At 41.6% G+C, this 23,356-nt stretch overlaps 2 protein-coding genes across 9 annotated transcripts in view; one reads left to right on the top strand and one right to left on the bottom strand.

Moving 5' to 3' along the window:
* The window catches only part of TTI1 (TELO2 interacting protein 1), a 45,226-nt gene extending 39,204 nt beyond the window's left edge, over nucleotides 1-6,022 (bottom strand). Inside the window, exon 1 of the mRNA XM_003983479.5 lies at nucleotides 5,885-6,022. The gene's annotated coding sequence lies outside the window, so the exon portion shown is untranslated. The remainder of the gene's footprint in view (nucleotides 1-5,884) is intronic.
* Nucleotides 6,023-6,038: 16 nt separating this feature from the next.
* Nucleotides 6,039-23,356, top strand: part of RPRD1B (regulation of nuclear pre-mRNA domain containing 1B) — a 78,700-nt gene continuing 61,382 nt past the window's right edge. For 5 of the 8 annotated variants that reach the window (XM_045053643.1, XR_006595197.1, XR_006595198.1 and 2 more), the window contains exons 1-3: nucleotides 6,040-6,578; nucleotides 11,624-11,753; nucleotides 19,130-19,263. In XM_045053643.1, coding sequence (XP_044909578.1) covers nucleotides 6,428-6,578; nucleotides 11,624-11,753; nucleotides 19,130-19,263 — 415 coding nt within the window. In that variant the 5' untranslated portion in view covers nucleotides 6,040-6,427. Of the gene's footprint in view, nucleotides 6,579-11,623; nucleotides 11,754-19,129; nucleotides 19,264-23,356 lie in introns of all 8 variants that reach the window. The other 3 variants (XR_006595194.1, XM_006929760.4, XM_003983478.5) reach the window with 3 other exon arrangements.

Below are 23,356 nucleotides of genomic sequence, written 5' to 3'. Positions count from 1 at the left end.
CTGAACTTGCTTGAAGCAAACGAAAGAATAGAAAGCCTCAGCAAAGAAATAGAAGATATAAAGAAAAAAACAAATAGCAATTTTAGAACTGAAAAATAAGGTCAGCAGACAAGTTCAAGAGCAGAATGGAGGGGGCACAGGGAAGAACCTACGAGCTGTAAAAATGAATAACAGAAATTACCTAATCTGAACAACTGAAAGAAAATAGACTGAAAAGAGCCTCAGGGACCCATGGACCATAACAAAAGATCTAAGAGTTCCAGAAGAGGAGGTGAAAAAGGGCACAGCTGAGAAACCACTCAAAGAAATAATGGCTGACAACTCCCTCAAATTTGGCAAGAAACATACATCTATATACTCAGGAAGCTTAGTGAACCCCAAATAGGACAAATCCAAAGAAATTTACACTGATTATAATTACATCATAATTTAATTCTGAAAAGGAATGACAAAAGAAATAACGAAAGCGGTCAGAAAAATGATACCTTGCCTACAGAGAAAAAATAATTGGAATGACAATGGAGTTCTCATCAGAAACCCTGTAAGCCAGAAAGAAGTGGCACAATAACTTTCAGGTGCTGGGAGAAAAAAAAGAACTATCGAGACAGAATCCTATACTGACCCAAAATGCCCATCAGGAGTGCAGTGTAAATCGAGACATTCTCAGATGAAAGAAAACTAAAAGAATTTATCCCCATCAGGCCTGCTCTAAAAAAAACACAGCTGAAGGAAATTCTTTCAACAGAAAGGACACATTAAAAAAAGGAATACTAGGGGTGCCTGGGTGGCTCAGTTGGTTAAGCATCTGACTTCAGCTCAGGTCATGATCTCACAGTTCATGAAATCGAGCCCCATATGGGACTCTGCTGACAGCTCAAAGCCTGGAGCCGGCTTCAGATTCTATGTCTCCCTCTCTCTCTCTCAAAAATAAACAAACATTAAATTAAAAAAAAAAAAGGAATACTTGTGTCAAGGAGGAAGAAAGAACATGGTACGTGAAGATATGTACAAATATAATAGGCTTTCCTTATTCTTTTGAGTTTTCTAAATTGTGTTTGATAGTTGAAGCAAAAATTGTAACCCTGTCTGATTTGGATCTAAATGTACGTGTAGAGGAAATATTTACAACAATTATATTATAAATGGGGGAGGGTAAGGAGACATAAAGGGAAGTAAGGCTGCTATCCTTTACTAGTGCTGGTAAAGATAAATTACGTACAATGTGATACCTAGAAGAACCATTAAAATGGTTCCAAAGAGATACATTCAGAAATGCTGTAATAATAAAATGGAATTCCAAAGAATGTTCAAGTAACCTATAAGAAAGCTAGAAAAAGAAAACAGAGAAACAAAAACCAGAACAGAAAACAAAAAATAAAATGGAAGATTAAGTTCTATCATAATAATTATATTAAATATAAAAGGTCTAAATATACCAATGAAAAAATAAATAATGTCAGAATAGATTACAAAATATGACCTATGTCTATGCTGTCTACAAGAAACTCTCTTCAAATAGAATATAGGTAGGTTGAAAGTAAAAGAACAGACGAAAAGGGATATTATCATGCAAACATTAATCAAAAGCAAGCAAGAGTGGTTATCTCAACATCAGATAGACATCAGGAAAATGAAAATTACCAGAGATAGGGAGGGACATTCTATAACCATTAAAGGGGAAACCAATAGAGAAGACAGCAATCTTCAACGGATTCTGTCAAGACATAAATGCTAAATACAAAACAACCACAAAATGTGTGAAGCAAAAATAGAATATAACTGAAAGGAGAACTATGGGTGGTCACCACAAGTATAGGTGGTGACGTCAGTGTTCTTCTCTCAAAAACTGATAAAACAAGTAGGAAATCAGCAAGGATAACAGAACTCAAGAACACCTCAACCAACAGGATCTAAGCAACATTTAAAGAACACTACAACCCACAACAGGAGAATACACTTTCAAGTGACCATAGAACAGATACCAAGATGGATCGTATCTTGCACCACGAAACAGAGAATACAGTATGATCCCCAACCACGATGGAATTAAACTAGAAATCTCAGTAACAGAGATAACAGGAAAATCTCCAAAAACTAAGCAACACATTTCTAATTAATCCATGGATCAAAGAGGAAATCTCAAGGGAAATTTTAAAAAGATACATAAAAATGAATGAAAGTAAGGGACGCCTATGTGGCTCAGTTGGTTAAACAACCAACTCTTGATTTCAGCTCAGGTCACAATCTCGAGGCTGTGAGATCCAGCTCGGCATCAGGCTCAGTGCAGAGTCTGTTTGGGATTCTCCCTCTTCCGCTCTCTCTGCCCTTCCCTGCTCGTGTTCTCTCTCTTTCTCAAAGCAAACTTAAAAAAAAAAAAAAGAAAGAAAGAAATGAAAGTAAAAATACAATGTATCAAAATTTGTAGGCCACAGCTATAGCCATGCTGAGAGGGAAATTTACAAGCAGTAAATACATATATTAGAAAAGGGAAAAGGTCCCAAATCAATAATCTAAACTTCCACCTTAAGAACCTTGAAAAAGAGGAGCAAAATAAAACCAAAGAAAGCAGAAGAAAATAATAAAGAGCAGAGCAGAAATCAATGAAATTGAGAACAGAAAATAGAGAAAAATCAATGAAACAACTGGTTCTTTGAAAAGATCAATAAAATCAAGAAACTTCTAGCAAGACTGATGAGAGGGAAAGACAGACAGAGAGATACCGAAGAAAAAGAAAAGAAATCCTCAGGCCCAGACGGTTTCATTGGAAGCTTCCACCAACCATTTAAGGAATTAACACCAATTGTACACAATCTTCTAGAAAATGAAGAGGAGGATATCTTCTCAGCTATTTTATGAAGCCACTATCACCCTGATACCAAAACCCAACAAAGACAATCCATAAATAAAAAACCTGCAAATTTCCTCCATGAACACAGATGCAAAAATCCTAAACAAAGTATTAGAAAATACAACTCAGCAGCATGTAAAAACAATTATATACTATGACAAAGTAGGTTTTATTCTAGAGATGGAAGGCTGACTCAATATTTGAAAATCAATCAGTGCAATTAGCATTAATGGGCTAAAGAAAAAAAAAAATCACATGATTATATCCCCCTCGTCATTCACTTGTAAGTGTTGAAGTGTTCTAGGACTCAGTCACTGGGCCTATTTCTTTCTCCACTTATTCCCCCTTATGACTCCCACATTTATATCTCCATCTCCATCAGATCTCTCCCTTAAACTCCAGACTATAAACCCCGCTGCCTATGGAGACACCTCTACTTGGGGAGGCATTTCCACCTGGACACGTACAAACCTAAACTCCTGCTTTCACTGCTCAAACCATCTCTTTCCGCAATTCAGTAAACGCAATCTCCCAATTTTACGGCTGCTTAGGAGAAAACCTTTGGCACCACATAAACTCATTTTTGTTTTAGATCGCTTATCTAATTTGTCAGCAAGTCCCAGTCTTCCTCTAAAAGACAAAATCCCCAGATTCCTATCTCCAGAATCTGACCCCCTCTCACCACCTGGTCTTCACCTTTCACCCAGGTTATCACAACAGCTGCTGAATTGTTCTTCCCGCTTCGGCCCGTGCACCCTTGCTATTTTCCACTCAACAGCCACAACGTTCTTCTTTTGTTCAAAAGTGTTCAGTGAGCTCTGATGTAATTCAGAGTATTATCCAAATTCCTTACTATTGCTTACAAGTTCCCACGTGATGTGGTCCATGTCATGTGGTCTATGGCTGCTTTTTTGAGCTCGTTTCTAGCCTTCTGGTTCATTATCACTCCGGCCTCACCATCCTCCTTGCTGTTCCTCAAAAATGCCAACAGCGGTCTAACAGTTGTACTTGGTTTTCCCTCTGCGTGGAACAACATTCCACATACAGTATATGGCTTGTTCTCTCATTTCTTTCAGGGCTCTGATCAAATGTCATCCTATCAGGGAGGACTTCTCTGACCCGCATATAAAACAGACTCCTATCCTCCCACGAATCCATTCCTCACCCTCCTTGATTTTCATTCAAGGTAGGTATCGCTTTCTGACTTATTTTATACTCGCATGTTTTTTCAATCTATCTTCCCTTGTAGAAGGTAAGCTTCCTGGGACACAGACCCTGTTTGCTTAAAATAGTGCTTCAGACATAGGTGCTCAACAATTATTTGTTGAAAGATATTTGTTGGAAGAATGAATCACTGGCTCGGGAGTGAAGACTTTGGGATTGGACATCAGATAACCTCGATTTGACTCCTAGCTCTGTCATTTTCCATGTCCAAGTGATATCGGACAGATTACTCACCCGTTTCATGTTTTCTCATCTTTGAAATTAGTGGTAATAATCCTCATCCCACAGAACTGTTGTTAAGAATTAAATAAAACTGGGGCGCCTGGGTGGCGCAGTCGGTTAAGTGTCTGACTTCAGCCAGGTCACGATCTTGCGGTCCGTGAGTTCGAGCCCCGCGTCGGGCTCTGGGCTGATGGCTCAGAGCCTGGAGCCTGTTTCCGATTCTGTGTCTCCCTCTCTCTCTGCCCCTCCCCCGTTCATGCTCTGTCTCTCTCTGTCCCAAAAATAAATAAACGTTGAAAAAAAAAAATTAAAAAAAAAAAAAAGAATTAAATAAAACCAAGTATGTAATGTGCTTAATACAAAGTGACTTGGTATAAAAGGTTTCAGTATATGACAGTGCTATTCAATATAGAAACATGGTCTACATTTGGACTCAAAGGCCCTTGGTTACAATTATGACTAGATATTAACTGTATGATTTTAGGCGATTCACCTTTTTTATATTAATTTCCTCAATTAGCTTTAAATAAAGTGGTGGGATGAGAAAATAGGTTAAGAAGCAGTCCTTTCCCTCCAATCTTAGTTATGTAATCTTGGGTAGGCCACCTAACGTCTGTCTGTTTCCTCATCTGCCAAATGAGAGTAACATAATAACTACTTTATAGCTTCGCCACGAGGATTAAATGAGTTACCGTATGAAGTGTCTAACCCCTAGCAACTGCTCACTACGTTGGCTACAATTATGATGATTCTAGTCTAGAAGAGAGTCAAAGCATCTGAACAAAGAGCTACAATACGGTGCAGTGACAGCAAAAACAGTCACCAACTAGAAGAATGTTTCTTAACTGGAGTTTGCCCATTACTGGTTAATTCCACACTAGTCAGTAAAATGTGAAACTCGGTTATGTCTACAATAACCTGACTCCCTACCACCACCCCCATAGCAGTGAGAAAGACAAATTTCTTCACGGATTTGCTAACTGGACTTTAAAACTTTTAAAAAACAGGTAAAGGGGTCAGAGTCTCAAATAGTGCTCTAAAGGAGGTCAATGAAACCACTGACTTCCCTGCCCCCACCCTCAAAAAAGTTAACATATTACTTAAATTTGAGAAACAATCGAAAGGACCCCCCCCCCCACACACACACACAGGGCCAGGGCAGCATGTAATTTCCCGAACGAAGCCAACAAATTAAGGGCACGAAGGTGTTTTATGGTGGTGCTGTCACAGACTGAACGTCAGAACTGGACATTAAAGGGTAGTCCTGGAGGCTGAGTGGGAGCACCCCAGGTGAGAAAAGGGGCGTCACCCTTGAAGAAAGAACAGCAAGAGCCAAGCCGTGAAAAGTGCACGTGGGTGGCTTGGCAGAACCAAAAGGAAGATTTTGGGGGGGGGGGGGGACAGCCAGACAGCGGAACGTATACGGAGAAGAGCGCGGCCTGGGGCCCGCCAGGTTAGGGAGAAAGCCGCCCCCGCCCCCCCCGCTCCCGTACCCGGTCCTGCTCACTCAGCAGGAGTGCTCCCTTGGGATCCCCCTCCGAGGGCTCTCGGTTGCTGAGTGCCCTCTAGCTCCCGCCACTCTTCCCTTACCTCGTCTTCCAGCCTTTCCCTCACTCTCCCGCCTCCTCGGCCCCGCCGGAAGTGACGTTCTAACTAGCGCGCCGTACAGCGCCAGAAAGGTTCTGCGGGAGCGGGAGAAAGGGTTCCGGTGAGGCTCACTGCGCCTGCGTGCGGCTGCGAGCGGTCAAAGCGCCTTCCGGAGGCCGTAGAACTGCGCCTCTCTCCTCGTCTGTTCCTTTCGAAGTGCCCTAAGCGAACTTCAGAGAGGCCGCCGCCACTGAAAGGGCGTTTTTTCTGTAGCCCCGACACCTCTCGGTGCGCAGCTACTCCGGCCCTTGCCCTTTGACCCTGCTCTCACGGCGGGGTGAGAGGTCGGTGGCCATCTTGTGGCGGCGGCGCGGGTGGCTGTTACTGCGGAGACCCATCCCCTCCCCCCTCCTTACCCCTCTGGCCGTCTGTCAGTCAGTAAAGAGCCCCGCAAGCCGTCAGGTGAGACCCCGGCCTCGCGCCTTTGCTCTTCCCGCCGCACTGGGCGGCCCAGGCCGCTCCCTGCAGGGCCTCACTGCCGCCACCATGTCCTCCTTCTCCGAGTCGGCGTTGGAGAAGAAGCTCTCGGAGCTGAGCAACTCTCAACAGAGCGTGCAAACCCTGTCCCTGTGGCTCATACACCACCGCAAGCATGCGGGACCCATCGTCTCTGTGTGGCACCGCGAGCTCCGCAAAGGTAAACACCCCCTCTGTAGCCCCTTGGGACTCCCCTGGATTGTCCTCTCCTCGGCTCACTGCCGAGGCCCCTCTAGCTTCTTAGTGGAGGCTTGCTTTCCAAGCCCCGGCCTCTGATTGCACTTCTGAGGTTGGAGACAGTGTTACTCCCATTTCTCGGAGAAGGAAACTGAGGCCCGGGAAGGTTTAAGGTACTTGTCTGAGGTTCCCAGACTCCCAGTTCATCCGGCCCGTTTCCCCTTCGGCTCCTCCTGCCACTTGTGACTATTATTATCTCGACAGCCTTGTAGAAGGTACTGGCCCAAGGCTGTTGTGTGCCAGGCGCTTTGCTGGGCATTTGGAGTAGGAGCCAGAGGATTCTGGAGTAAGACTGCCTAGATCAAGTCCTGGCTTAGCCCCTTATTGGTTGAATGATAATGGGCTAGTGTCTTCATCTCCCTGTGCTTCTGTTGTCTCATCTGTAAAGCGAGGACAAAGATAGCTGCCACTTAGAGAGCCTTTACTCTGTGCCAGTCACTATGCTGAGAACTTTCGTATATCCTCGCACTCAGACCCGCTCTGTGAAGTGGGTACAGTTACCCCCATTATAGAGCGGTTAAGAGACCACACTGCCTAGACCTTATCTCTCAGGCCTCTCTTCTCATGCATCTTTCATTGATTCTGGACCCTGCTCAGGATCTGACATTCATTCATTGAGCCCAGCCTGTTAAGTGCCAGGCACTGAGCTGGGTGCTGGATAACACGTTGGCCCCAAAGGCCGACTGCCTGGAATTTTAGCCCGATTTTGCCATTCACTGACCCCGGTAGCTTAGCTTCTCTGACCCTCAGTTTCCTTACCTATAAAGTGGGTATGATGAAGACTGATATTTACTGTGCCTTTAATTACGTGCCAGGTGCAGTACTGGTACCTTCACATACATTGCCATTTTTTAAATTCTCAGCGTTCTCTGGAGTGGGAACTTTGCAGATGAGGAAAAACTGAGGCTCAAACAACTGGCTGTGGCAAGGAGTAAACAGTAAACAGGATAGTGCGGATGAACATCTGGCTTGGTGTCAGGCACAGTATAGGCATTTCATAAGCAATGGTGAAATGGGACTGCTAATTACTCCGCGTGAGGCAGGGTCTTTGCCTTCAAGTGCGCACAGCTCGATGGGGAAGGATAGGCACCTTTACAGCTGTTACCCTGACGATTCCATGGCAGAAAGCTGAGGCAGTGAACCTTAGAGCAATTGTGGACAGCCTCTGTGTAGTAGGCCCTCCATAGTATAGGAAGTAGCTTCACATGTGCTCCTCCTGTCTGTGAGGTGGAGATCCCACCTACGTGGTTGAGTATTTTCAAGGCCTCAGAACTGGGGAGGCTTAGACTACATCAGGCTGTCAGGCACCAAATTCCAGAATTCTTTCCGGAGACCCAGTTCTAGCCCTCTAGCAGAGACTCCCCTCCCTCCAGATATCATGTGCTGTACTGAGATGGGGGTCCCCTCTGGGCACTTGGGGGCTAGAACCTGGAGCCCCCCAGATCCTCCTTCTTGTACCCCACTGTGCCATTCAGATACTATTTCCAACATCCGAGATGTGAATCACCTCTACAGGGATCTCAGAGAGGTCGAAGTCCATCTCAGATGTCACTTTTGTGAAGCCTTCTTGATTCCCCACCTCATCCTGTTTGACTTATGGAAAGTAACCGAGTGCATTCATTTATGAAGCTCCTTTCACCCTAATTTTGTATGATCCTAATCTCATGGAACCGACTGTTTTAAGGAGGCTAGCATTATTATCTCCCATTTTACCGATGAGAAGGTAAAGATACTGAGAGATTAAGTGCTTTGTAGAGGGGCATTATAGCTGGGGCATAAGCCTAGAGCCCTCTGATGCCAAAATTCGTGCTTTCAAATACCCGCTGCCTTGGTGCCCATTAATAAGTGAAGGTGATCATCTGACTCCAGCCAAACCCATAGCACTTTTGTTTATTAGAATTAGTCACTGTATCCCACCCCCTGCCACGTTAATTTAGCATTTATTTCATTCTTACTAGTTCTGGCTTTTTCACTAGATTTGTGTTTTGAGGGAGAAACTAGGCCTTCTTGTTTCTTTGCAACGCTAGTAGGATTTACCATAGTGCCTGTTACAGTTTAAAAATAGGTTAGGAGTTCAGTTGTGGTCTCTGACATCATTTTCATGGTTGAGTAAAGGATCCAAACAGCAGTACCTCATACAACTTTCTGTGGGATGTTTTATATCCATGCTGTCCAACAAGGTGGTCACTTGCCACATGTAGCTGTTGAACACTTGAAATGTGTGACTAAGGAACTGAAGTTTTTTTGTTTTTTTTTAATTAAAAATTTTTTTAAACATTTATTCATTTTTTGGGAGAGAGAGCGAGTGAGCGTGAGTGGAGGAGGGGCAGAGAGAGAGGGAGACACAGAATCTGAAGCAGGCTCCAGGCTCCGAGGTGTCCGCACAGAGCCCAGCAGGGGGCTTGAACCCGTGAACCATGAGATCATGACCTCAGCTGAAGTCAGACGCTTAACCGACTGAGCCACCCAGGTGCCCCAGGAGCTACAGTTTTAAATAATTGTGCTAGTTACAATGGAAGTATTCAGTAGCTATCTGTGGCTAGTGGCTACCATATTGGATAGTGCCAAGGTAGAGGATGCTCCTCCAAGCATCAGGATCATGAATTGAGCATGCCCCCACACTGAAGTGGAAAAAGATTTTGTGCCCTTGTGTTGAAAATGTCTAGCCTCTTAGATTCTGGCCCACCCTGAGTCTTTAGAAGTGGACAGTTCAATCGATGGTCAAGTCATTTTCCCTAAGGTATTCACAGACTATCTGTGAGTCACCTTCAAAGTATTACAGGATTTAAAGAAATTACTTTGTGTTTTGCTTAAATACTACTTTTATTCTTGATAAAATAATAAGAATTTGATAAAATAATAGGAATTTTGATAAAATAGTAGAAATAATTCTTAATTTATCCCTTTGGGCTCCATTCTAGGTAGAACTTCCCTTTATGGAGAAATTCTATGTGAAATGCTCTTGGACGAATATTTTTTAGTAATGTTTTTGTATGTTTCCTTGAGTGCAGAAAAACAGGCCTTTTTTTCCCCAACTGTTTTGGATGTCAAAACCAGCTAAACGTGACATTTTTTTCGTCAGTTAACCATATAAATTTTGCTTAATAACTGTTCTGCTCATTTGGAATGGGCATAGTTAGGCAGTGAAAGGATCTATTTTGTCATATTGGAAAGACATCTGAACGAGTTGTCTGTCACCTGGGACTAGAGTGGAGGGTGTGTGTGTTCAGGTGCTCTGGGCTTTGTCATAGCACCTTTACACACGTGATACTTCTGTTGGCTTCAGGAAGCTGGATGTGGAGGGATAAAGTTTCATGCTAAATAAATCCTCATTGCAAAGTTTGAGGATGATGAAAATTCATTGGCATTGTAAATAGTGAAAAACTTCGGCTCTCTGGCCTCTTGGCTATCATGTTTGTAGTACTGAAAAATGTATCATGTCTTAATTGTCCAAACTGACATTTTATACAATGGATGCTGAGTTTTTAAACATCAAATACATGGCATTTGTAAAGCTTCACACAGTCAAATTTTCTTTGTTGAAGTTGAATCTGTTAACTCATGGCATCATTAGACTTGGTAGTTTTACTTGTTGCAACATCCCAGAACAAGGTTTGCTTTTAAAAAAAAAAAAAAAAGAAAAGTCTTTGCCATAACGATACCTTTGTAGCGAGAGTAGAATGTTGTAACTGTTGACACTTTTCCATCTGCTTTTGAGTAATAATTAGAATAGTTAAAGATACTTCCAGGTTTACATCTTATCATCAGTTAGCCATGTTAAACTAGGTTAGTACCAGAAGGTTAATGTAACTCAGGATATCCATATTTAATTTTATGAATACATACTTTAAAGATTGTTTTTAACTCGGTTTATTCTTCTGTAGCTATATTTTAAAATGTCACATCTTACGCCTGCTGTGTCAGATTTTATGCATGCCGTGTGCATTTCAAAAGAAACAGGTGGTTTCTGAGAGCAAGTAGAGTAAGGACCAGCTATTTAGGTATGTGAAGGTTATATAAGGCTTGTCTGAGTTTTTCAGGTATTTTAGCATTGGAGAAAACTTAGTGTTTTGGACTGTCTGATTGTGTTCTTATTTATTTCCTTTAAAAGAAAACTGGGACCAAGAATGATAGTGATGTAACTTTACGGTTGAGAAGTTATGTGCATAGAAGCCAGGAAATTCAGTAATGTTCCCCCAAGCAACTGTAACTCAGACACAGTGCATGAGGTTTTTATGGTTTAATATATGATACCATATAGAGTAATAGAAAATACTACATTTAATATGTATAAGAGAGAAGAATTACAGTTTTTGTGGGAGCCATAATTTTGCGTATCCAGAATTCAGACATCTTTAAGTTTTCAGTAATAATGTAGCATTAATATGTATTTGTATTTGAGGTAAACATCCATTGGTGCATCTAGAGATTTCTCTGGATTATAAAGGTGGTATCATTGGCTGATTATTGTTATTGGAACGTCCAAAGAGAAATTCTCACCATAGGAACATAAATTACAAGAATCTGCTTTATAACTGAAACCTAGTTCACCTAGCTCAGTCTTTCATTCTGCAGGATTTGATAATTAATAGTGAATTAGAAATGCTCATCTTTGCAATAAAATAAATGAAAACCTTGATTTTAATATGTCTTCTTGAGAATGTTGACTGCTTCTCCTTTAGGAATTTTCTTTGGATTATCTTTATTTTTACTGTCAATTATTCCTGTTAAAATATCACAGAAATGAAAATGGCCCATTCTTGTTTTGTTTCAAAATTGTATTCTCAAACCTGTTTTGTTAGAGATGTCAAAAAGTTACTTAAGTTGTTTTTTCAAACATAAAGGAGCCCTGATCTCAGGTAGATAATGCTTATCTTAGTTTCTTCAGGAGTATTTTAGGGCAGAAGAATTGTGGATTGAGCATTTCCTTGGTGTAAGTTAAATTATCTTTTTTTTCCTTTTTTCCAGCCAAATCAAATAGAAAGCTTACTTTTTTGTACTTAGCGAATGATGTCATCCAAAACAGTAAAAGGAAAGGACCTGAATTCACTAGAGAATTTGAATCTGTCCTTGTGGATGCTTTTTCTCATGTTGCCAGGTATGTTGTCTGGTTTTTCTATTTGTTTTGTTTGGTATTTAAATGCATTACCCTTTCCTCTTTATTGTTCTTTCCTTTTCTGGGATAACCTTTGTAAATTGACAACTTCATATTTTACAGGGATGTGCTTTACAGTGTTGCAGAGGCCAAATTATAATTTTATGTTTTGTTGCACCCTTAAGAACTATTTCAGACATGTAAACATTTTGATGCATTGAAGAGATTGAGTCTAGCACTTGTAGAACATTTTTTACCCTAAATATATTCATTTATTGAACTCATTTCTTGAATATGGTGTTTTCCTTGGTTTGACTACGTTGTCTCATTAGTTTATGGTCAGAAAACAAAGCTAAAGAGTATGTGGAAACTTTCCAGTAACAAAACCTTAATAGCAAGATATTAGTTGCTTATGCCTTCATTTTTCCTCCCTTTCCTTCTTCTAGATGTCTAGAGGTCTAGTTTACTAAAAATAGTAGTCATTACTATAACAATAGAGATAATTATTAGTGTGAAAAGTAGATATTTGCTCTGGCTATATCATATTAAATCTTTTCTGTTTGTTTTGTGAACGAGAGGACTAGAGCATAGAGCACACGTGTAGCTAATATCACAGAAAATACATTTGATTGGAACTTTTATAAATCATTTTTAGTTATTTAAAAACAAACTGCTTCCTGTAGACCCAAGTTGGGTGCCCAGGAGGAGCAAAGAAAAACTATTTTTCACTAGAATATTAGCAGACGTATAAAAAAAAAAAAAAAATCTTTGCAAAAGGAAATTGGGAAGACCAAAAAGGAAACCGACAGGTTAAACAAAATTGTTGTAGATCTAAAGTGTAAGTGAAAGGCCTTAAATGTGTAAATGGCTCCAGCATTTCAGGAAAGATTTGACAGGTTTGAAGGAATAAAATGAGAACTCCAAAAGAAACAAATGACAGCTAGTTTTCTAGAGGTGGGAAAAAGATTTTTGTTTGCCAGCTCCCTGGCTGGCTCTTTCTTTTAATGAACATGGGCACTGAAGAAGCAGAATGTGTTACAATCTTGAAACAATCCTGAATCCTTGTAACAGAGTAAACTTAGAAAAGACTGCCAGAAAAGCTATCTGAGATAGGAGCCAGGCATTTTCTTGTTTTGAGGAGATGTAGTTCAGTTTCTTAGGCTGTAGCTCTACCTCCAGCACTGTCTGAGTGACCTTGGATGTGTTACCTAGCTTTTGGAGCCCAAGTTTCCTAACTGATTAGAAAGGGCCAACAGCACCTATCTCGCTGAAGTTGTTGTGGGGCTGAAGTACACCAGTCTGTTCGAAAGTACGTAGTCTGATGCCCGGTCCCCAGTCTTTGTTCATTCGTGGGTATATGTTAAATTAGAAACTATGTGACAAGAAGGACCATTTGTTTTTTATCTGCTGTATCCTGGGCACCTGGTGAACGGTCTGGCACAGAGCTGCCAGGTTGCATAGTTTTAGGGAATACCATTTATGTAGCCTTGATGGGATTGGTGTCCCGGAGTTGGGCAACATTGTGGTCTGCCCTGGTACAGTGAGGATTCAGTAAATCTTTGTTGAATGAATGAATTAATTAGGGTATAGGAAGTTGACTAAAATAATTTCCTATAAGGATAGTAAACATAACATTTTTATTTAAAAATGTCTTGGCAGATTCTGTGGCATTATGCGGAAAGTAAACCTGGTCCTTTTTTTTTTTTTTTTTTTTTTTTCCTTTTCCCTTTCCTTTTTCTTTTCTTTCTTTTTTTTTTTTTTTTTTTTTTGCATTCTTCTAGTATAACGTCCTTCTTGGGTATTAGGTTCAGGGTCCCCATGTTTCCAAGCCCCTTCCACCATTTTTGGAACAGGAAAGTCAGCTACTCCACTTCAATCCTGACGTGCCTTACCTGTAGTAAGAAGTACTCAGTCTGGTTTTCCGTGCCCAGTTGATGAACAAAGATAGGGGACCCATTAATATCGACCAAAATTGATTAAAAGAATCTCTTTATGGTAATTTCCTACTTCCTCCCTCCACCCCCTCAGCACCCCCTGCCCCCCCCCCCCCAAAAAAAAACCCTCAAAACCAAACCTCTCAAGTCAGAGGAAGCTACCAAGCTCCTAGGTTAGATTTAATTTGAATAGTAGTTTAATTAGCTAGACTTTGAACTTTTTTCCACACAATGCCTTCTTATTGTCTTCTCAGTTTGGAGATAGCTGTGCACTTTGTTTTTCATTCAACATATATTGGAGTGCCTTCTGTGTGCCAAGTATCGATGCAGACACTAGAGAAGCCGCAGTGAACAAGGCAGGCAAGGACAAATAAATGAACAAGATGCTTTCAGAGAGTGATGATATGGACATGATGAGATAGAATGACATTCTGGAGTGGGATCCCTTCTAGTGTGTTCATGGAAGAGCTCTCTAAGGAAGTGGGATTTGAGGTAATCATCCATGAAGTAGGAGCAAACAGCTGCTAAAAAGAACCTAAGGTAGGAGTAATCTTGGCGTGTTAAGAGGATCAGGATGAAGGCCAGTGTGGTTAGAGCAACTGCGTTGAGAAAGGGAAAAGTGGCACCCAGATAAGATCAGAGGGGCAGGCAGGTTCCCGTCACGTAAGTCTTGTAAGCCTTGGGAGAGAGGATTTTGTTCTGATGGGATGTCAGTGACAGAGTCTCAAGCAGGAGAATGATGTATTCCATCACATTGTTAAAAGGTCTCTCTGGTTTGGTGTGGAGAATGGGTTATAAAGGCCAAGGGAGGGGCAGGGATGTGAGGATGAAGGATATTGCTCTACTACAGGCTAGAGGTGACAATGGCTAGGACTCAGAAGCAGTGAGAAGATAGTAATAGCTTCTAGTTTATCCAGTGTTTACTTTGTGGATGTATTTGACTGCCCCCCCCCCCCGTAAAAACTGATAGGATTTGTGGGAGCTGGTAGTAAAGGAAAAGAGAAATCCGATTATTTCTAGGTTTTTGACATGGCTAAGTAGATGGCTGATGGTGCTGTTTACTGAGATGGAGTTTGGGGCAAAGATATGGTAGAGGAAGTCAGAAGGTTGGTTTTGGCCGTGTTAAGTTTGAGATGGCTAGTAGATATTCCAAGGAGTGATGCCAGATAGGCAGATGGATGAAATAGTCTGAAGCTGAGGAGGAAGTTAACTTCTGGAGACATAAATTTGAGGTTATCACCATATACATATTTATTTACTGTTGTGTCATGGATCCTCACGGATACTCCAGGATTGGAGACTTGCTGGGAGGACTCGTAGCACTCTGCATATAGTCTTGCTTACAGCTGTGATTTATTACATTGGAAGTATACAAAGCAAAATCAGCAAAGGAAAAGGTGCATGGGACACAGTCCAGGGGAAACCAGGTATAAGCTTCCAAGAGTCCTCTCACAGCGGGGTCACACAAAACATACTGAATTCCTCCATCTTTGAATTGCCACAACACGTGTCAAGTGTTGTGTACCTGGGAAGCTCATTAGAGACTCAGCGCCCAGGGTTTTTATTGGCCTTAGCCACAGATACTCTCTGCCAAAATTCCAGACTCCCAGAAAGAAAGCAGGTATTCAGCATAAATTACATTGTTTGCACAAACAGTTTAGGCACAGTAAACTACCCTGATTATCAGTTAGGAAATTGCAAGAACGCTCCAGAAACCCAAGTTTCCAGGTGACAGCCAAGGGCCAGCCTGGTGGGCAGGCCTTTTCTAAGGGTAACGGTCTCAGGCTTGCTACGCTAATTCTTTTCTGAGCTATTGGCAGTGGAACATTTCTGCTCCAGTTTCACATGAGGCTCTGTTGGAAGTGCCGAGGCTATTTAGAAAGAATTCCTGCCTTTAGTAGGCCTATTACAGTGCTGCTGTGCCTGGCACAAGACAGGAACACACAGATTATGGTGAGTATACCAAGGAAGTTCCAGAAGAAGAGGAGGCCTCAGCTGACATTTCAAGCAACAGTTCTGTGTATAATACACAGTTTGCACTTTTCAGATCAGTTTTGCGGTGATTGGATTTATAATCGGAATTGAAATGCGTACTAATTTGTGTTTAACGTAAGTTATATATGTATTTAGTAATGATTTTCCACTTATTCATTGATTAATGGCAAGGACTTTTTGGTGTCTTTTTCACTTAAAGATTTCTCAGTTTAGCATGGAGTTCGTGCAACCTGGAAAGATAGTTCTGTCTGATATCAAACTACTTTATTGCTTTAGTTGTACCTCATTCCAAGTGCTAACGGGATTTCCAGTTCACTTGAGCTGCTTACGGCAAAACCTCATGAGTAAAAAGATTTCTTGACTGTTGTATCTTGTAGCTTTGAAACTTAGCGGGCAGAATCTTCATTTACTACATTGCTTCAGGAATTAGCCTATCCTGGTTAATTACATTCACCAGTTTTAACTAGAGCCCCCTTTTGGCTTTCGCCTTTAGTGGTAAAAGCCTTTTAAAAATGTCTTGGTTATTACAGGTTTGTGTATCAGTTTCCATTGCGTATAGTGACGTGGTCGAAGCTGGACCGCGAGTCATTCTTAGTCTAAATGGAGTCCCAAATATTTAGTCTGCATTGTGGTCCCCTGGCTCCTTAACTAAATCCTTGATAAGAATTTGTCACGATAGGTTTCTCTTTTAAGTGAACAGAGAATTTGCAGAGAACAGATTGTGTGTTAAAATTATCAACCAGTTAATTAAGTTCTGATTAGTTGTGATTTGGTTATACTAGTTATTTTCTAAAGCATACATTTGACCTCATCAGTGATTTCTCATTGCCTTCAGGATAAAGGCCACATACTTAATATGACATTCGGGGCCCTCGTAATCTAATTCCACTCTCTCCCTCCAGATTCTTCTGCTCCTTATATACTTAAGTCATCTTATATATTACCCACAACTTCTCCCTCTTCACCTTGTTCTGCTTTCAAGGAGATGGCATGAGCAAAGGCACGTGGGCAAGAGGGAGCAAGTTCTGAATAGAAGATACGTATGGTTGAGTGCTGCTAGAATGCGAAGCCCACGTTGGGGTCTGGAAAGGGAAGGGGCCGATGGGTCAGGCCCTGGGCCTTGTTCTTTGTATTCCAAGCACAGTATTTCCTAAACCTCATTGAAGGCCCAGAGGAGTTGTTTAGCTGGTGTCTGACCCGGTGGCTTTGTTGTGGGAAAATGGCTGCTGAAAGGTAACTATTTGTATGGCCTACTGAAATCTATCTAAAAATTTTCAAAAAAAAAAAAAGATTACAATTAGACAGATATTGTGCCTGTTCTAGGGTGGGTAGCAGTGGGGGTCTGAGAAGACAAATCGCTTGGCCCTGTGGAAGTTACATCCAAATGGACAGAATATAAACAAGTCAGCTATATAGCTTATCAGAAGCTAAGTTAATGGAGTAGGGAGAATAATTATTTTTAACTTTTTATGTTTATTCATTTTTTGAGAGAGAAACCGAGCACGAGTGGGGGAGGGGCAGAGAGAGAGGGAGACGCAGCATCCGAAGCAGCCTCCAGGCTCCGAGCTGTCAGCACGGAGCCTGACCCTGGGCTCCAGCCCACGAATTGTAAGATCATGACTTGAGCCCAAGTTGGACGCTTAACCGACTGAGCCACCCAGGTGCTCCGGGAGCGTGATTTTAAATAGGGAGATTAGGAAAGGCTACCTGAGCCATGCCACCATGTAGGGAAATGGGGTTCCAGGCAAAGTGAACTTTAAGTGCAAAAGCCCTGAGGTGACAAGAATGCCAGGGTAGCTGTTGGCGGGCGAGGGAGGGAGAGAGAGTAGGTGAGGTCAGAGAAATAACAAGCTCTGCTGAGAATGGCTTTGTAGGCTTTTTAAGAACTTTCGGTTTTATTCTGAGGGAAAAACCATTGGCAGTTTTGAGCAAAAGAGTGACATAATCCGCTCTGAGGCCAGAGCTAGAAGTTTTAAAGCTTGAGGTGAGCTTGTGGGAGGACGAGCTTCCACGTGGAAGCAGGGAGACCAGTCATCTGGCCAGAGATGATAGTGGCTTGGACCAGGTGGACAGCAGGGGAAGAAGTGAGAAGTCATTTGTTTCCAGATGCATGCTGAAGGTGGAATAAAAGTGTTTTTATCACAAGTATCAGCTAATTGGGTCTTATCTCTAGGTTTTATAAACTGTCATTGAAAATTGTTTCCTTTTTTTCCCCCTTCACTTCACCTCTGACTAAAAAAAAAGTTTGAGCAAAAACAATTTTGTAAGAACCCTGATATAGTACTTTGGCCCTGATTCAGTGAAATTTGCCACTAATATTTCATAAATGATGCATTCTGACCAGATCAAGCTGAGCCCTCATGTTATGTTGACTGTTAACGTAAGTTTTAGAAGAGTGCTGTCGGGGCTGAGGGTGGATGAAGTTCCCATCTCTGTTGAATTCGGTATGATTTCTTCTTGAAGTTCATGTTAAAGACACTGGCTTAGAAACTAAGATGTCAGCTTATCCCTTCTTGTTGAAAGTCACTCAGGGTAAGATCACTGACATCCAGACAGCTTCACCAACCAGAACAATTCATAGTAACACTGTGGATGGTGAGGACTTTGTTTTCCTTTCAGAAAGTCTTCCCATTCTCTGACATTTTCTGGTAAGCAGCTGTTGCACGCGGAGTGCTAGTTACAGTCATCTCGCGGGCAGGGTGTGAGTTACAGTTATCTCTTTGAAAATACTGTTTCAAGAGTGTAATACATCAGAAAAAAACCTGTGCAGCTTCTTTCAGACATAAATTACAGAGGGCTATATTCTCAGTGTGTTCTAAGATTATCCATTAGACACCTTTGTGTGAATGAGGACTATGACCTGACCCAGAATTAAAATAAGTATGAAGTAGTTCATTTAAGTGGAGATCGGTCTTGGCATATACGTGTGTATGATTCTATTTATACATATAGAGGTGTTGCTGTGTTAGCTTTGATGAGTGGTGGTGAATTTATTCCCCATTGTAAATGTTTTATTTTTTTAAATCATTTTTTCTCTATCCTTTAAGGTTTTGACCCTTTAGGTTTGTTTTCCAGCAGAATGTCTGGCACTACGTTTCTATTAATATCTTCCTGAAAAGCAAGTGGTCACAATTGAAATGATCAATTTTTGATAATTGTCTGTAAAAACCCACTATTGGCTTGTTGCCCTATTTACCCCATCTTTAAAAGGAGGTCAAGGACACAGATTACTTCTATAACATAATCCCTCTGTCTTTTCTGTGCACCAAGGAAGAATGTAGTTCTGGTCAAATTTTGGGTATCTGTTCATCACGATATGTATCTCACTCGTTCTTCTGTTTTTAAATATGCCAATCATTTAGTCAGTTTTTGTTGTTTTTAAAGTAGATCTGTCCTAATAAAAGCAAAACATCTTAAGCTTATATATATCTTTTCGTCTTTTCTGGGCAGAGAGGCAGATGAAGGCTGTAAAAAACCTTTAGAAAGATTGCTGAACATCTGGCAAGAAAGAAGTGTGTATGGCGGCGAGTTCATACAGCAGCTGAAGCTGTCTATGGAGGACTCCAAGAGCCCTCCCCCCAAAGGTAGAAACATCACCACATGTTTACAGCTCTTGGTCTTTGCCTACTTTCGAATCACATATGAAAAGCTGCAGTGGGGGTTGCTGTGAACCACCAGCGATTGTATGATTCTTCAGAGAGATGCTCGTAAATGATGGTGAGAATTTATGTAGTGCTTGCAGCGTGTAAGCCTGGTTCTAGTATTCATGCTATTCATCATCTCACACCCTTAACTTTGCCGTGTATCCTCCTTGGCTCTCTCCTGCCTTGCAGAGACTTTTCCTTGCACAAGGGAAAGGAAAACAATGTTGTTTAGTTGTGGGGAACTAGGAAACTCCCCGGACTGGGGTTTTGTCCTAGCCCTGCCACTGACCCCTACAGGGTCTGATATGTCCCTTGGCCCTCTCAGAACTTGGCTTCATTAAATATTGGTGTGGTTTGGAGACATACTTTTGATGTTTGTCAGTTTGCAGCCTACAGTTGACTTTGGTCTTCACTGAGCCCAGGATACCCTCCAGAAGTGTGTACACACAAGTGTGTGAACCTCACACACTCTGAAGAGCTTACGTTAAAGAGGAGTGACATCAAACATTATGTGGTTCTTGGGTTTGTGGTTAGTTGCGGTTTAATTTGAAATGGCACGACATGTTTCTGGGCTACAGACCTGAGCTGACTGTACATGAACTCATCGCCTGGAGGAATAAGTCTAAGGGCTAACGTAATACTTAGGACCCTTTATAGTCTGAAATTAGTTTACTTTCCCAGATTCTGCTGCCATTGCCTCACACGCACCATAGTCTTTGGCCATACCCATTTCCCTTCTGGATGTTCTCTTGGTACCTCTTCCTCTGCGTCTGGTGTTACCTCTGCCTGAAATGTCCTCTGTCCCTTTCACTGTGTGGTGAACTCATTCTTCAAGAATGCTATTCTCATTTTGACATCTTCCCTACCTTGTCTGGGCACATGTAACCATTCCCTCCATGTTCCTCTGGTACTTTGTACATGCCTCTGCTGTGGCCTTTAACCGTGGTTAGTTGACGTGTCAATATCATTCATTCAGCCCCCCCTTTATTGTATACCTTTTATGATCTCTCCCAGGTCTGAGTTTCTATGCATTTCAAGGTAGAACAACTTTCCTGTAAAACTACCAAGTTAGAGGCTTTGTGAGAATGACGTACGTGCTTTCAGACTGCAGGTCGTTGTTGTTTTAAAGGTGATGGAAAACAGTTTTGAGGTCACTCTGGTGGAAGCTTCTGAAAAGTAGGGTATTTCCTACTTTGGATTCTGGTAGTGTTTGCATCGTGTCTTTCGGAGGTGTTCTGCACAGCGTTGGGGAATTACTCAGCATTCTTTACTCTTAAATTTCCTTGGTAAGCAGTGCTGAGTTTTTAGAACACCTTTGGGCAAGGAGGAGAGCTCTGCGAGACAACGTTGGAAACCAAGAGTTGAGTTTCAATTCAGCAAGCATTTGCCAGACATGTGCTTTGAGTAAACGTCTATGCTAGATGCTATAGGACTGAGCAGAGGAGCGAGAAATAGTTTTGTGCTCAGGGAGCAGCCAGGCGAATTGGCGAGTTTATGGTAGTGGTACATTTGAAAACAGCTCCTTTGGGTTTCTGATTTCTTTGAGCATCTAGATGTTAACAGCGGTCGAAGCAGTACTCTGTGTGGAGGACAGTGCTGATCTGAAGGTAATTTCTCTTTCTCTGTGCTATAAACATGGAAGCACACAGCTAAAGGTTCCAACATATGTGTTAGGTCTTGTGTTGTCTTTGGACCTGAGTTACCAAAATATTTTACCTCAGTCCTTTCAAAATATTGATAAGTCCTCCAGAAGTTTATTTCAGAATTCAAATTGTCCTTTTATATTTTCAGCTTTGATTCATGATATTTCTTTGTCTTGAGACAATTCTAGAGTTTACCTTTGAAATAAAAATTTTCCTGTGGAACCTTGACAGTGGAGAATAAATGAGCTTAGGAATTTTGTTTTAGAACTGGAAGTTTCTTGGGTTTATATAACCGTCTCCCCAGGTGTTCTAAAGTTGTCTCTCTGTTCGTGGGAATACTCAAGCTGTCACTCGACTACGTGGAATTTCATTTACTTAAGTCACACATGAATCACACAGTATCCTACAGTTGTAGAAGGATTTAGAAAAGAAATTGGTAAGTGGAAAATTCATGTTTAGGTCTATATGACTTTAAAGCCTGTTTTCTTAAAACACATGGATTCAGTAGACTTAAATCAGGATATGAGTTTATTATGAGTACGTCACCCAACTTTCCTGGACCTTAGTATAGTTAATTTAGCTCTTCAGAGCAAGGATTTGAAACCAGACTTCCAGAGTATGGATCCCAGCTCTGTTACTTCCGACCTGTGTGACCTTGTGCGTAGCATTTGACTTCTTGAGCTTTGGGTTCTTCACTGTACCATGTGTCTGTTGGTATTAATACCCCATAGTGTTGTTGTGAGGGTCATTTGAGATAACGGAGGTAAGATGTTATTAACAGAGTGGCGATATGACTTTTATTTGATTGAGGTTTTAATATCTAATGTTCTAAGTTTCTCAGTATGAGCCAGTGGCAAACACAGGAAGAGGCTTAGTATTTTCAGTCCCCCAGATTTAGTGCAAGACTAGAAGGCATAGTGGTTAAGAGCACGAGCTCCAGGCCCAGCATCCCCAGGTGTTCAGGTCTGGACCTGGGCACTTAGTTCGATTAGACGGTACTGATGAGTGCTTTCAGGATGGTACCTCCAGCAGCAGACCTTTGCTTCGGATCTTTCTGTGAGTAAAGTTGCTTCTTTTAAAAGTTGCCTTTATTTTGCAGGGAGAGAACAAAGAATGAGGGAGCTGTTGTAAACAATATTTCCTGATTCTTTTTCATTCTAAAAGTAACATCAGATCTGTGGGTTTGGGGTTTTTTCTGCTTGTTTTTTAATCCCAGAAAATTTCAGGTGGATTGTCTGGAAGACCTAGCTTTACAGGTAGATGACTGCATTTCGTAAAATGATTTGGGGGCTTTCAGGCTTTTTGCCTTAAAATTAATTTCATAGTCTGCTATAGTGTGTGAAATTCTATCACAATCAGGTCTCCAAGAGACACATGATAAATGCTTAGGTAACCAGGATTACTTGAATGTTAGCCAAGTACAAGGCCCCTAGAGACACAGGGACAGGTTGGAGAATAGAATAGACGGTATACGATATGAGGACAGGCAAATTGGAGCCATCCGTAGTGTTTGCCCTGCCTGTAATAGAGTGGTTGAATAAGTCAGAAATGAAGTGTAAATACTGTGGTAGGAAGCTGAATTGATAGTGGGAGGGTATGTTGTTGACTGACAGATTTCCTAGGCTGTTTTTTTTTTTTTTTAAATATATGAAATTTATTGTCAAATTGGTTTCCATACAACACCCAGTGCTCTCCTAGGCTGTTTTTAATAGCTGCCTGGCTAGATTGAGAATCCCAGGCGTCGTAACTGCTGACTTTGTACAGATGAATCAGGGCAGAGTTACCAGAGCAGGCTGTCCTGTTAGTGTAAATGGAAGCAATATAGTCATTTTTGGCACAGCACTAACATCTTCCAAGCTCTGTGCCGCCTCTGCTTTCAAGAGGTTTCCAGCTTGGGTCTGTTGACACTTTCCTAGGTATTATAGGAATGTAAAGAAATAAGATGCTTAATGTTTCTATCAGAGAGATAAGGCCCATGCCTGCCAGTGGCCATTCAAAGTAGCAAGGGCCAAGTGCTGTGGACGTAGAGGGAGATGATGATTTGTGCGGTTACCACTAGTAGGCATTGATTACTGTCACATCGTTAGAGGCCATTACAGGTTTTTGAGCAGAGAGAGAGGTGCAGTGGGTGATTTCATTTCATAAGAGTATAGTCTGAGTTGAAAAAGGAGTGACTGGATGCAGGGAGACCAGTTGGGACAGTGGTCTGGACCAGGCATGGAGAAAGCCACATTACTGATGAGGCAATGGGAAGGAACAGACAGGAGAGATCTGTAAGGTTCCTCTCAGAAGCATAGACTCTGCTGGAAGTTAGAACTTCGGGAGAGATCTTGGTGGTCTCCAAGGTGATGTACTTGGAAGATGGGGCCAGTGGAAGTGTTCATAGTGTG

The sequence above is a fragment of the Felis catus genome, chromosome A3 (genome assembly GCF_018350175.1).
Source record: "Felis catus isolate Fca126 chromosome A3, F.catus_Fca126_mat1.0, whole genome shotgun sequence".
Classification (NCBI taxonomy): Eukaryota; Metazoa; Chordata; class Mammalia; order Carnivora; family Felidae; genus Felis; species Felis catus.
The sequence above is the reverse complement of the archived record's forward strand: the minus strand, read 5'-3'. Positions and strand labels throughout refer to the sequence as shown.